The 13,761-nt window shown below is 44.3% G+C and overlaps 1 protein-coding gene across 3 annotated transcripts in view; it reads left to right on the top strand.

The window, feature by feature from the left end:
* The window catches only part of syde2 (synapse defective 1, Rho GTPase, homolog 2 (C. elegans)), a 48,367-nt gene extending 34,829 nt beyond the window's left edge, over positions 1–13,538 (top strand). For all 3 annotated transcript variants that reach the window (XM_069704771.1, XM_069704770.1, XM_069704769.1), the window contains exons 6-8: positions 3,648–3,829; positions 5,204–5,435; positions 9,367–13,538. In XM_069704771.1, coding sequence (XP_069560872.1) covers positions 3,648–3,829; positions 5,204–5,435; positions 9,367–10,112 — 1,160 coding nt within the window. In that variant the 3' untranslated portion in view covers positions 10,113–13,538. The remainder of the gene's footprint in view (positions 1–3,647; positions 3,830–5,203; positions 5,436–9,366) is intronic.
* The last annotated feature ends 223 nt before the right edge of the window (positions 13,539–13,761 follow it).

Below are 13,761 nucleotides of genomic sequence, written 5' to 3'. Positions count from 1 at the left end.
TGGATGTGAATCGGAGGTTTAAAAAAAAAAAAAGAAAGAAGAAAAGCTGGAAACATGCTGCCACAGATCTGCTATGCTGCCGGCTCGGGGGTTGGGGGGTAGGGGGGCACGTTTAATTGCAGGGGACACTATGAAGTTTGAAGTGAATGTTTGCCTCGAGCGCTGCTGAAGTCTGACCCTGCTGACTCGTAGCTGTCACTGTGTTGGTCTACCTGAGGTGGGAGGGCTGACATGATACGCCAGTGTGCCTGTTTGGGGATGACTTGTTTTTCTACAGAGCCGCCACCGACTGCCTCAGGAATGCACAATATTTCTATGTGTGTGTGTGTGTGTGTGTGTGTGTGTGTGTGTGTGTGTGTGTGTGTGTGTGTGGGTGTTTTGCTGTCGGGACGTGTTGAATCCCAAGTTCAGAGGAAAGAGTTTTGGAGGAGCTTCAAAGGCAAGAAAACAAAGTTGCTGTTTTTGGGGTTCAAGTGTTGCCTGTCACAAACAATATTCATTATTTATCTTTTTTTATTTGTGTATTTTTCTTTTCGTAGAGACGGATTTGCAGCACAGCATAATAATCAGTAAAAGTCCACATGTCGTAGCATTTTCAGTCTTTAAGTTCATTTGTAATGTTTGTTGATGAGGTTTTACATACAATTTTTTTTAAAAAAAAACACACAATGCAGTGCATTTCAAAAAAATACATCAGTAAATGTAGAAAACACGTTGAACATAATACAAATGTGAAGAAGATTCCATGAAAGGAATAACAATCGTGCTCGTAGCTCTGCGAGGCCGTACTTTGATACCCACTGTGATGTTGCCCACTGGTTTGTGAATTGCCATTTTGCTTGTCACCATCTTGGTATTTTGGAGCCAGAATTGAGCAGATTTGGACGAGCTGGCGAGGAGCTCGAGGGGGATCTGACCTACGACCTGGCAACGCTGTGCCCCGGCCACCTATTCCAGAAACCAAACTGCAGACTGTATGAAACAACTTTTGACACCAAAAAAATAATGTTTTTTTTTTTTAAAAAAAAATTTGGTATCTTGATCAACGATTGATTTGATCCTTGAATGTCGCACTTCACGATCGCTGTTGATCATTTTTCCAATGAGTGTTGTGTGTTTGCTTGCGCAGATTGTTTGCAGATACTGATCGAATGAGACTTTGTTTTGTGACACTGAACTGAATATTAGATCACCCTTTCACTCTCTAATCCAATAAACAAAGAGTCTCATTGATGTCAAGCTGTTAGAAAGTAAGACAGGAAAGTTAAGTGTGTCGTCACCTAAAACTACTTAATATTATTAACTAATTATAAAACACTAGTTCATCTTTATTCTCCAGATATTGATGGATAACCGACCCACGATATCAGTTAGGAATAGATTGAAAAGCCTCAGGCTTCCTTAAAGAGCAGGCTGGGGACTTACTGGGATTAAAAAGTGAGCATGTTAAGTTGTCCCCCTCCTTTGTCCTTTCTGGGTCTAAGTGGATTTACAGTGACTCGTATTCTAGTTTGCTGTAAATAGAAGGCAAGCGGTGACAAGGAAGAGCACCTCAAGTGGAGATGTGATAAAGCAGCAGCTCCTATTTACAGCATGCTAATCTCAGTCAGTTGTGTCAAAAGGATTGTGTCACGGCTTTGGGAATTTCTCAGAGCACGATAGGTACTGTACACACATACAGTATGTCCTCTGATCTTGTGTGGCAGAAGTCACAAAAGATTGTTCCTTTTGCTGTTGTTTCACACTTTTCATGCACCCGATGATTCTCATTCAACTTTTCTCAGGAAATACAAAGTCAGTCATTTTTTTCCCCCCAAAAGTCATTATGGTGTTGTGAGCTAAAGTCACTCGTTCTTATTAGTTTTGTGGTGGTCCATCTGGAAATAATTCAACATTAGTTAGTTATTACACCTCAAAAAGCAGTATGTTTGGGGGCGTGTCTGTTTGATTGACATGCCTGTGGTGCTGTAAGGTTTCTGCTGTAGGTGGGCGGACGTAGTGTCCTCTGAGATGTCGTCGGATTCACCGTTCACTCAAAATAGCAAGATGGCGACAGGCAAAATAGTTCCCAGCCAAATGGGTGCCGTCACGGTTGGTTGACGTTTGTTTCTTCTACATAAAAGATTGGAGAGGTGGGCGCGTGTGTGAGTTTGTGACATCACAGAGTTACAGAAATTCATATGGGCTGTGTGCATTTCTTCCATCACTCACTTTGACAGTATTTGTAAAACACTCAAAGCTGCTTTACGATCAAACACACAATAAAATCTGAATTTATTCAATACGGGACCTTTAAATATCTCTCGAGTGCTCAGCTGAATATGAAGTGTGAGAAGAAAATGTTTCCCTTGTTAACAGTAGAGCTAAAGGAATGAGTGGGTCGTGCTTGTGCTCCTCATGCTGATATACAATCCTGTGATTTATCAGGGATAGAGACCCCCCCCCCCCCCCACACACACACACACACACACACACCACCCAAACAAAACAACGCAACAACCTACAGAACAAAACGCTCTGAACACACTTGTCTGAATATTCATACATCACTCACAATCTCGGGAAGAGTCTTCGTCCTCGGCGGTGTTATAGATTACTGGTACCACCAAACACGCAAATCCCCAACACAGTCAAAACATCTCCCGATAAGCACCTCGTTCGGAGGAGCAGCGAGCGTCCGAAGTTCCCAACATCATCGGGCAGAAAACCTCTTGTTCTGTCCTCAAGCGCACGTTTGGGACCCAACGGCTGATAAGACGAGTGACTGAGAGACAAAGACGAGGGGACACCGGAGATTATAGCGACACGAACAGTCCATCAAAGAAAAGCGACGTGATTGGATAAGATGACGTCGAAGCATCAGCAGGAAACGTTTGCGGCATCAAAGCTCATGAAAGTTGCATCTGCAGTAACAGGAAATTGGGTTAGGTGCATCCTTTACATTTCTAAAAGGTTTGAAAGGGTCATTTGCTCAATTTAGCTGCTAAGAAATGCAGATTTTCTTTTTTTTTCTCTGTATCTTGTTACTCTTCGTAAATGCTCAGTGTGCATTACTTTGGAGCATGACCAACATTGCTAATAACACAGCCCCCAGCCTTCCCTGAAAACCGATCCAGCTTCACGCAGAGGGAAAAGAGAGCAGACACTCACCACAAAGAGCTGTCACACTGCCAAGAGCTTTTTTTTTTTTTATTCCCGTATTTACCCCCCCACCCCCCGCCCCTCCTTTTGCCTTTGATGAAAAGACATGCCAGTGATATTTCAGGGGCTTAGTGGAGACAGACAGCGTGGGTTTCATGTTTTCCCCTAGCTTTTGTCTGAACTACGGGAGGCTGAAGTCACAGGTGTGAACGCGCCCACCCCAAAAAAAAGAAAAACTTCTGGCTGACGAGTCACGCCCGACTCGACCTCAGAGAACAATGAGACCTCAATTGGCAGCCAAGAAAGTGCGCCGGGTTCAGCGGTTTAACCCGAGATGGAGGGGGGGGGGGGGAAGCTTTTTATTTCTCGATGACAACGCATCATAAAGATATATTGTCCGTGATTTCTTAAAGTTGCCTGCGTGTTTTCTCAGTTCAAGTGTGGGACGATTAAATGACTCGGACGTCAGCTCACTGTCCTGATCTTTCTCCCCCCCCCGCTGACAGGAGTGCTGAAAGACTACCTGCGTGAGCTGCCCTACCCTCTGATCACCAAGCAGCTGTACGAGGCCGTGATGGAGTCCATGGCCGTGAGGCCCCTGCGGATCGGAGCGGCGGGTTGCGAGAACGACCAGGCCGACTCGGAGCACACCGTCAGCCTGCTGGAGATCCTGCCGGACGTGGAGAGGGTGAGGAAGACAAAACACCCTCTTCGGGCTCTCGCAGTCCTCGCGGAGCGAGAATACAGTCACAGAGGTGGCAGTGAAAGGGCCAATTGTGGCACAGATAATGACAGTCATGATGATAATGCCGCAGATTACTGCTCTTTGGCTGCCATTACGTGGCTTATTACGTTGGCTGGTAATCGTGGTTTCATCTTCTCACCTTCACTGAAGTATTCGCAGATTATTATAAATCCCACAAAGTAAAAATTGAACCGGACTTTTGAGGCCGAGAATGAGATAATAGAGAGATGGGAAACAAACAAAAGTCCCATGGATGTCGCCATTCATTCATTCCAGTAGTTTAACCCCCCTGGACCACCCGTGTGTAGCCTGACTCCGCCCACCTCTTGCTCACAGCGATCTCACTGTGATTATAGTCTTCAAACTCTGTTCGCATTAAGGTTTGTTCATCCACGCTGAAGGGCTGACCAATCAGTGACCACCGTGATGGTGATTTGTGGTGGTAGAGCACAACATACGTCGTATGGTGGTCAAAGCTGATTGGTCGAAACGTCTTGCCGGCCATTAGACGGGAGACAATCCCAAATGGAGCGTGTCCAGACCCGCATATCCAGACAGTGTATTTTGGTCTGGTAATACCAAGCTCGCCAGTGCGCCCTATTATTCCACAGGCACATAACACAAACAGACATTTCAAGGATCACTTAAATATGGCTGTTTATATATAAATACTCTGTTTTCAAAATAAACACCAAAAATTTGTTTTTGTACTTCAATTTCTTCTAGTTTACTGTCCGACATGTATACTGTTTAGTGATACAAATCTGCCATAAACTGATAGATAAATATATAAAACATAAGTAAAACACAAGAAAATAAAACACAAGAGAAGCAGATGCAAATGGGAGGAACAATAAAAACCAACCGTGTGTAAATGTTTTTTCTACACAGATGCTCATTGAATTTAAAAATCACGTAAAAATGAAAACGACTTTTCTACTTTACAAAAGGAACTGTGATGCTTCCAGCACACATTAGACTGCTTCACCCACCTTCAACCTGCTGATGTTACTATCACAACTGTTTCAAACATTGGCCGTCGTATCAACACACCAACGCAGCATTTATTTAAAATCTTTCCGCGTTCCCCAGAAGAGATATTTCTCACCATTTCTTATGTGACATACATGTTTTTACTGCTACAAAAGCTTAGTAGTAGATTTTTGCTGCACTTTCTGCTGCTGCTGCCAGTGGTACTACTGCAACTACTAATCATAATAATAACATGCCTTATTTGTCTGTGTTTGCGCTTGTGTGTGTGTGTGTGTGTGTGTGTGTGCGTGCGTGCGTGTGCGTGCGCGTGTTCGCCGACATCAGGTGACACTGCGGAAGCTTCTCAACCACCTGAAGCTGGTGGCGTCCTACCAAGAAGTGAACAAGATGACGTGTCAGAACCTGGCGGTGTGCTTCGGCCCGGTGCTGCTCAGCCAGCGTCAGGAGGCGTCCTGCCACACCAACCGAGTCTTCATCGACTCCGAGGAGCTGGCGAGCGCGCTGCACTTCAAAAAGCACATCGAAGTCCTGCACTACCTGCTGCAACTCTGGCCAGGTGGGCGAGCTTTTTCTTGCTTTCTGTCTGTACGTTCTGGCATCTCATTTGCAGTCCGGTTGGACGCATGTTCTGTGTCTTTTTTTTCCCGAGGGTCTTGTACAAATCAGTGCCGGCTCTGCGGTTCAGCGCTGCAAAGGGCCTTTCAGGGGCTGGGCTGCTTTGATCCCTGAGGTTACCCACCGCTGGCACAAGGACAGCTGATAGCCACAGGATACCATCTGTTGGGTCCTCAGAGATGAAACTCTCCACAAGTGCTTGATCACGGTTGCCTGAGCCAATCAGAGCCAAGCCAGTAAAGCCCCAAAGTAAACCAAACTTTCGAGGCGTGGCCCCCTCCGTCTGAAGATAAATCGCCAATCAAGGACAGAAACCCAGTACCGGCTTCACTTAGCGCAGGTCATCTGTCTGCCCGCACAGCTGCTCTCATCCCGCTGCAGCTGTCTGCTCAGTGTGAGATATGAGGTTGTTCAGGAGGGAGGCAAGGATGACGGAACGAGCTGCAGGCGGTGTAAAACCTTCATCGGTCACAGCAACTTATTTGATTTGTTTTTTTTAACTTGCGGGTTTCATTTTATGAATTTGTGTTCATCCACACTAGAAAACATGGTAGACAGGCCCGCACTTCTGTAGCTCATAAAGCTCTTCACTCTGCCTCCTATTCAAGCACCAGCCAGCGACAGAGCTACCATGCAAGGTGCTCAGCTGCTATCGGGAGCAACTTACGCTTCAGTGTCTTGCCCAAGGACACTTCTGCACGTGGACAGGAAGACCTAAAGATCAAACCACCAGCCCTTATAATTAGTGGGCAACCCACATCAGAACCACAGCTGCCCCCAAAAATCTTCTTCAATTTATCACAAGCGTTTCGATATATTTATAGCAGGATTTCTTGACTTCCTAATATCGGTATCAGCATCAGCCCCACAAACTCGTATCGGTCGGACTCCAGACGGCGCTGCAGTTGTTAGCAGTTTGCCTGTTCTGACCTCAGCTGAAAAAGTTTTTGAAAACTCCCGAAAGTCATGAGACTGTTTAAAATTTCAATACATAATTCGAAACGTGCACGGTCATCAGTCCAAGACTAAACCTGCTTACCGGGTCTTAATTGAAAGGAAGCTGTTCTGCAGAGTGCGGTGATATCCTGTGAAGCTTGTCTCATTTTTTTTCAGCGTCTCGACACGCGTTTTTCAAAATGCACACGCGTGCCGTGTTTTGAGAAATCCTTCTCATCCCTGAAAGAATCAAATCCCCCGAGCTTCCTCCCCTCCGAGCAGATCTGCTGATCGGCGTCTGGGGAGGAAACGACTCCGTCCGGTCGATCCTCTAAATTTAACTGCATCCTCCGACTCCCACGTTGACCCAGTTCAGTGTAAACCCGCTGAATCTGAGGTCCCTCCACCCTCCTTTACATCAACCAGAGGAGGAGCCCGGAGAGAGAAACTTAAACAAAGAGGAGCGACTGAATAAGTCAGCATCGGTGAATCCTACAATTGCAGATCGCCGAGGGAAGTACAAGTGGAATTTCAACGCTTACTCAAAACTCATATCTGCAGGCAATCAAACTGTGATCTTAGTCTTCTGTCTGCAGCTGATGTCACCTGCCTAATGACCTGTAAAGACACTAATGAAGCTCTCAGTCCAGGTTTAAGTCTTTGTTTACGTCCTCGGTAGCATGTCCGCGCCGTCGTCTTCCTCGGCGCAGGGTGCAGGACGCCTGGACTGTAATTAAAAGCATTCCAGGCTTAACCTTCCACCTCAGCCCCTGAAGCTTCACCCTAACATTTCACAGCCATTATGGGATATTTTCAGCCGCCTCTTCACGCCTCTCACACACACACACACACACACACACACACACACACACACACACACACACACACACACATACATACCAAACCCTCCGAGGCATTGTTGCTCAGGCCTGGACCGCGCATGTCTTCGGGCAAGTTCGAGCGATCGCGCGTGTCGTCACGAGGCCGAGGAGGTGCTGCGTGTTGTGTACATAGGTGGAAGAAGTTTTCAGGTATTTTACTTAAGTTAAAGCCCGAGGTCCAGTTTATAATTTTGTCCATTTCATCAAGAAAATAGCTGCCAAAAGACATGAAAATACACCCAAAGATGGTAGAGATGCCAATAAAAACACATCGTTCATTTGTGATAATCAATCAAGAAATTAAACCTGCGACCTCTCCGGGTTGTACCCTGCCGTCGCCCAAAAGTGTGCCGGGATAGGCTCCAGCCCAACATTGTTCAGGATAAAGCGGGTATAGATAATGGATGGGTGGATGGGTGGATGGAATCAAGAAATTATTATAAGCCAGTTAAGGGTTGAAAAACAGGTTGTTTCCAGTCTTATACAAACGATTACAGCAGAAAAATGTCAGAAATAAAAGCATGATGCCTTTAAAGTGATTTGATCCCAGTTCAACCCAAGTTTAACATTAAAATGTCAACAAATGAAGGTTTGGAAAATGTATTTCCAAACATAAAGATCTATAGAAACGAATTCAATATCAGGGTCCGGTCGTTTCTACAATATATAAATAAAGTTACGATAAACAGACGGACTCCAGCTGGTAAAATCACCACATGCAGTACATTTCTTTCCCGATTGTCACACAAGCTGACGTGCTTTTGTCTGCGCTCTGTCTTCATTTGCTCTGTTTACAGCGAATCACTTTAATCGTGTCGTCAGTGAATCATGTCTGAAATTAAATAACACGGTGTCTCTGAAAGCGGGAATAATTTCTGTTTGTTTTAGGGTTATAATTGCTCCAGTCTTTAGCCTCGGGAGGGTTACTTACAGTAAATATTACATCAGCAACAGCCGGTCTGATGAGCTGGAGTCAACACGCTTCATAATTCATCGGCTGTTTTTTTTTTTTTTTTTTGGGAGGAGGAGGGGGGGTGGTGGTTGGAAATGCACGCGGAAAAATATTCAGGAGGCAAAATAAAATGTAGGATTCTTATATTTTGTGCCTCTCGATCGTGACTCATCGCCCTAACTGTGTCTTTGTTCCTCTCCTGATGCAGTGGGGGAGGGCTAGCGGTGTCACCAGTGTAGTAGGTACGCAGAGGTACAGACAGACAGGTAACAGGAACGTGCTGGTTGCGTTGCAGTGCTCTCTGTGACTTTTTCGTAATGCGGTCAGATGATTCGGGGTTTTACTTTGGGAAGAAAAAAAAAAAATCTTTTAGATTTGGTTGAGATACAGACGGTACAGAAGGATGGCAACTAAATCACAGTGTGCGGTGGAGTGTCTTCGGCATGCGTCTGACTCTGCATGGAATGTTCATTCATTCATGTTTTCCTGATAGTCGTTGAGATAAACTGAAGAAATCCGTTTTTCTTCAAAACCAAAGCTTGTTGTTTTTCAGGCATGTTTAAGCTCGTTTGTTCGTGAGTTTGCAAAAAAAAAACATGTTTTCTCGCTCACTCACTGCAGATTGATTTATGATATGTGCCCTCACACTCCTGAAGAAATAATCTTCTGTTTATTGTTCAAAGTAACCGGGACCTTGTTAGAGATGGGGTTTTTTTTTGTTTAATGCTATGAGCACTACAAACTGAACTCCATCCAGATTCAATGCAGTAAAGGCAGATTTTCCTTTAAAACCTTGTTTGATTCCACGTTGTGCTTACATGTTGCGTAATCCTTAATAGAGCTGTGTTTAATTAAATCCCCAGAGACAGATCCTGGACCAGACAGCTACAAGTATTGGTTGGCTTCTGGGTCCGGGGGCAAAGCTGTCATCTTCAGTGTCCCGCATGCTTCGGGTACTTCATGTAAAACTCGGACAGAACAGCAACGTTTTCCTTGGAAAGTGCGAGAAAATGAGAAGACATGAGTTTTTTTTGTTGTTATTCGTTCAAATTGCCTCTTCGCATCCGATGAACTGTGTCTTTCTTCTGTGTGTCTTCCTCCAGTCGTGGACCCGCGTGGCCAGTCCTCGTCTGCAGGATCTCTGGCTCCTCCGACCTCGTCCGACCTGCTGTCAGCTCCTCCTCTGCGGCGGAGAAAAGAGCGCCCTCAGGTGCTCAACCTCACCGACGCGGAGATGGCGGGCGTGCTGCGACCCAAACCCGGACGTCTGGACAGCCCCAGCAACCGGTACGCCGGTGACTGGAGCGGCTGTGGAGAGAGCTACTTCCCTTCTGAAATGCTGCCGCCTCCCAGCAAAGAGGAGGCGGACTATGACGACGTGCCGTCTGAGGACACCGAGGTTGCTGAGGAGGTCCGGGAGGAGCAGGGGGACGCTGAGAAGGACAAGGTGATGAGTCGTCTGTCTGATCCCACTGAGGAGGAGCAGCCTCAGGGAGGGGAGCTGGTGAAGGAGGAAGAAGAGGGCGAAGAGGTGGAGGAGGAGGAGGAGGAGGAGGAGAATCAAGGAGAGAGTGACGGTTCAAACAACGGGCAGCCGTTAGAGGAAGAGCAGCAGGAGGAAGAAGAGGAGGAGGAGGAGGAGGAGGAGGAAGAAGAGAGGCTGTGTGAGCACATCCTGCCACCTCGGCTGCCCAAAGAGCACACGTACCAGGCCTACATGAAGATCCAGGACATCAGCCCCGTGCTGAGCAACAGGGTGAACCTGAGAGACCTGCAGGAGAGCATCGACACTCTGATAGGAAACCTGGAGCGAGAGCTCAACAAGAACAAGCTCAACGTCGGATACTGACTCCAGCGCACACACACACACACACACACACACACACACACACACACACACACACACACACACACACACACACACACACACACACACACACACACGCGCGTATCCACGCGCACACTCACGAAGCCGGATGACGTCCGGGACGGCCCTTCTTTACCGATCAAGGTGCTTCAGGATACAGCCACGGTGTTTCCATGGAGGCCTCGGGATGTCACCATGGCAGCGTGGCGAACGGTGCTGCTGTAAGAACCCTGAAGGTTGAGATGAGAAGAAACGTAACAGGGCGCTTCTGGTGTTTGTACCTTAACCCGCAGACATTCCGTAACGTTTTTTTTATTTTCCTTTTATTTTGTCGACCGTCTTACTTTGTGTTTGTTTCAGTCCAGTTCTGTGTTCCATGTTGTTATTGTTGCTTCTCTTCTTATTAGAAGAACCCATTGACCCCTCAGGGGTTTAAAAGGTGCCTTAATTGTGTGAAGGTGGTACGTCAAGAGGAAAATCCACCCTGGAATAAAATGCATCACCTCCTATGAGCTTGATAAAGTGTTGGCAACCTACACCGTAACATGTACGGCTGGAGGATATTCTATTTTCAGCAGGTGTGAATCCATCCTGAGTACTGTGGGACTCTGCTAAGTGGGGGAAAAGGCTGCCAACATTTACAGAAGGAAGTCGTTAAAATTGTCCATTTTCATACAAAAACAGTTTCCAAAGAAGTATTTTCCTGGCAGGCTTATGAAGCAGCATTTGGACATTGGACATTTCCAATTAGACAAAAAAAAAAAATCTGGGACACATTAGGGCTTTGAGTCAACAAAATGGCGACAACAAAAATACGTAATGAGTAATTAAAGAAATCCAAAAGCTGCAGAGAAAACAAAACTATCCCGTCAATTCTACAGTCAAGGCGGCCCAGGTAGCCGACTGAATCGAGCTGATTGAGGCTACGTGTTGGCCTGTGGCCCAGCAGCAGATGCCAAATGTGGCCAAATTTAGCCACTTTCGAACCTACTGTGGACCCCATGTGGTGGCCTTAATTTGGGTAAGACCTGGTTCAGTTTCAGCACCCAGACTGCGGGCGTCATTTCTTTTGGCTCGCCAAATTTAGGTATCGGAGCCAAACCATTTTGTCTACTTGGCAGGCGCAAGAAATCCATAAAGAGGTTTTTACAAATTCTGATACTGGCACTGACCAGAACAACGCTGAACGGAAAAGCATTAAATTGCAGCGCTGCTCTTTTCTATTGTCTGTTTTGAGGCATGTAAACAAAGCGTTCAGTAAAACAAACCCAAGATCGTAGGAGGACCGTGTGTACATTCTGTTTTAGGGTGGATTTCCTTTTTAAGGCAGCAGAGAGCTTTTTCTATTGAGGTATAAAACACTAAATGTTGTACAACAATAATGCACTTATTAGGCAGTCGGTAGTGTAGATTGTCATTAGAGTTCATGCGGTTACAAATAATCTGAAATAAGGGAGAAACGGCCGCCACTGAAACCTCCTCCTAAAGGAAACTATGAAAGAATATGCGTACGCGGTTTTCACTATTTAAACACCCATTCACAGACATATTCACATCAGTCCACGTTTAGTTCAACAAAAAAGCTGCACGGTTCAAACGTGTTTGTTCTGGAAGCAGGCAACCATAAAAAGAGATAACATCTGTTCCATGTGGCAACATAACTTTATGAAATGTTCTTGCCCAAAGTTAGATGAGAAGATTGATACTACTCTCATGTCTGTACGATTCATTTAAGCGAGAATCAGAAGACAGTTAACTTATCTTATCTTAGCGTAGTGTAGTGTAGCGTAAAGACCCGAACCGGGGGAAAACAGCTAGCCTGGCTTTGTCCAAAATTTAAAAAAAAATATCACTCTTAAACTGTCCAATTAACAAAATATTTTTGTTTTTGTTCAACCTGTATAAAAAAAAAAAAAAGTGTAAAAACATATATTTTTTTGTTAAACATGTTCTTTATGCTTTGCTAAAGTAAGCCTAACGTGAAAGTGGTATCGAGCTTTTCATCTACCTCTTTAAAATGCAGCAAATAATCTCTTTTTTTTTTATTTTAATTTTTTTAAACACCAACCAGTCACTTTTCAACTTCTCCCAGCTTTTTTTTTTTTTTTTTTTTTTTTTTTATCAAAACAGTGAAACAGACAATGTGAAGCACAAATTTTCAGAGCAGCGGTGGAAACGTAGCGGAGGAGCACCCAGTTAGAACCAATTAGAGCTGCCTAAAGAGACAAAGGACGTTTTCAGCAATCCAGGGATTCAGAATGATCAGTATTTAACCTATATGTATATGTATATAATTATATAAATGTATTCGGAGTATATTATTTTTACAGCTTATATTTCAATGGCGTATTTAAGTACTTCCGACGACCTCGTAGTGTTGACTTGTAGCAATAGTCGCTTATCTCCCTTCAAGCTACCTGTACGCATCTCAATGTGCTGGACTAATGGTACAACTTTAGCTGTAAAATATATGATACAATCGTGCTCTTGCGGAAAAAAAAAGGTGATATTGTTATTTTTGTTATATTGTGTATATATTTGACATTGTTTGTGTCTCTGGTGGACTAAGCTGTGTTCATGATTTTTGGTGTTTTGTTCTTGTTTGTTTTTTTAAGGTACTGAACGTTGCATGGTCAAAAGCTTTACTGGCATTAACAAGGCTCTGTCTCATCTGCCTTTTGTATTTCATATTTATGTGTAAAATAAGACTATTTTCTAATGTATGCCCATTTGTTTGACCCCCGGTTCCTTCGATAGACAGATGACTGCATTGTTCAAGCTTTCCTCCAAAGGACTTAAGAGGCAGACAGAGTCTGTTAAATTGTGAAAACAGTTTTTCATGGTCAAAAATGTGTTTTTCCTGTAAATCCATTAATTGAGTCCCAAACAAAATTGTCTCCAGAAATGTGATAATTGTCTTTTAAATTTGCAAAGAGGAAAAGCATTTTTTAAACTTTTTTTTTGTTTACATTTTTTACTCTTTAGATTTTTTATTTCTACTGATACAATAAACAAAACAAAAAAAAGCAACAATAACAATAGAGGTTGAAATTGAAACTTAATGCCTGTTTTGGCCAGCACTGTCCTTTGGGCAGGACTGTCCTCTGGCCAGCACTTGGTTGTGTCCTGCAGGGACCGAGCCACAATCCGTCAACTGGAACCTCTGACGGGATTCCTCACTGTTTTATCATCTTCTCATTTCCCGCCTCCTTCTACTCTCTTTTGAACAAAATGCACCAACGTCATCATCATTTTTCATGCGTTTTAAATAATATTATGTCTCTCTTATCCTCTTTGTCCTTTGGAGGAAACTGTGCCACACTGAAAGCATCGCTAAACAAAACAGAAGTGCTTTTTATTGATCCTGAAAAATGTATGGTCATAATAAAGTATATTATTTTACATTCACACGTGGCTGCGTGTCTTTTTTTTTTTTTCCCTTCAATACATCTCAGACATACCGTATTTTATTGTTTTGTTTTTTTAGCTGAATAGTATTTTTTTCAGAACAGATTCAAAATGACTACTCACTTGAGCAAAAAGCTTTATTCCCACTGGAGTGGGATTTTATAGACATGATTGTGCAGCTATCTAAACAAAAGACATTTCTGTGCACCGCAATCTTTGGGTT

This window comes from Brachyistius frenatus, unplaced genomic scaffold (genome assembly GCF_029030835.1).
Source record: "Brachyistius frenatus isolate BFR_SWC_R1_liver_20210118 unplaced genomic scaffold, ASM2903083v1 Contig_52, whole genome shotgun sequence".
Lineage (NCBI taxonomy): Eukaryota > Metazoa > Chordata > Actinopteri > Embiotocidae > Brachyistius > Brachyistius frenatus.
This window is presented reverse-complemented; position numbering and strand designations above follow the sequence as displayed.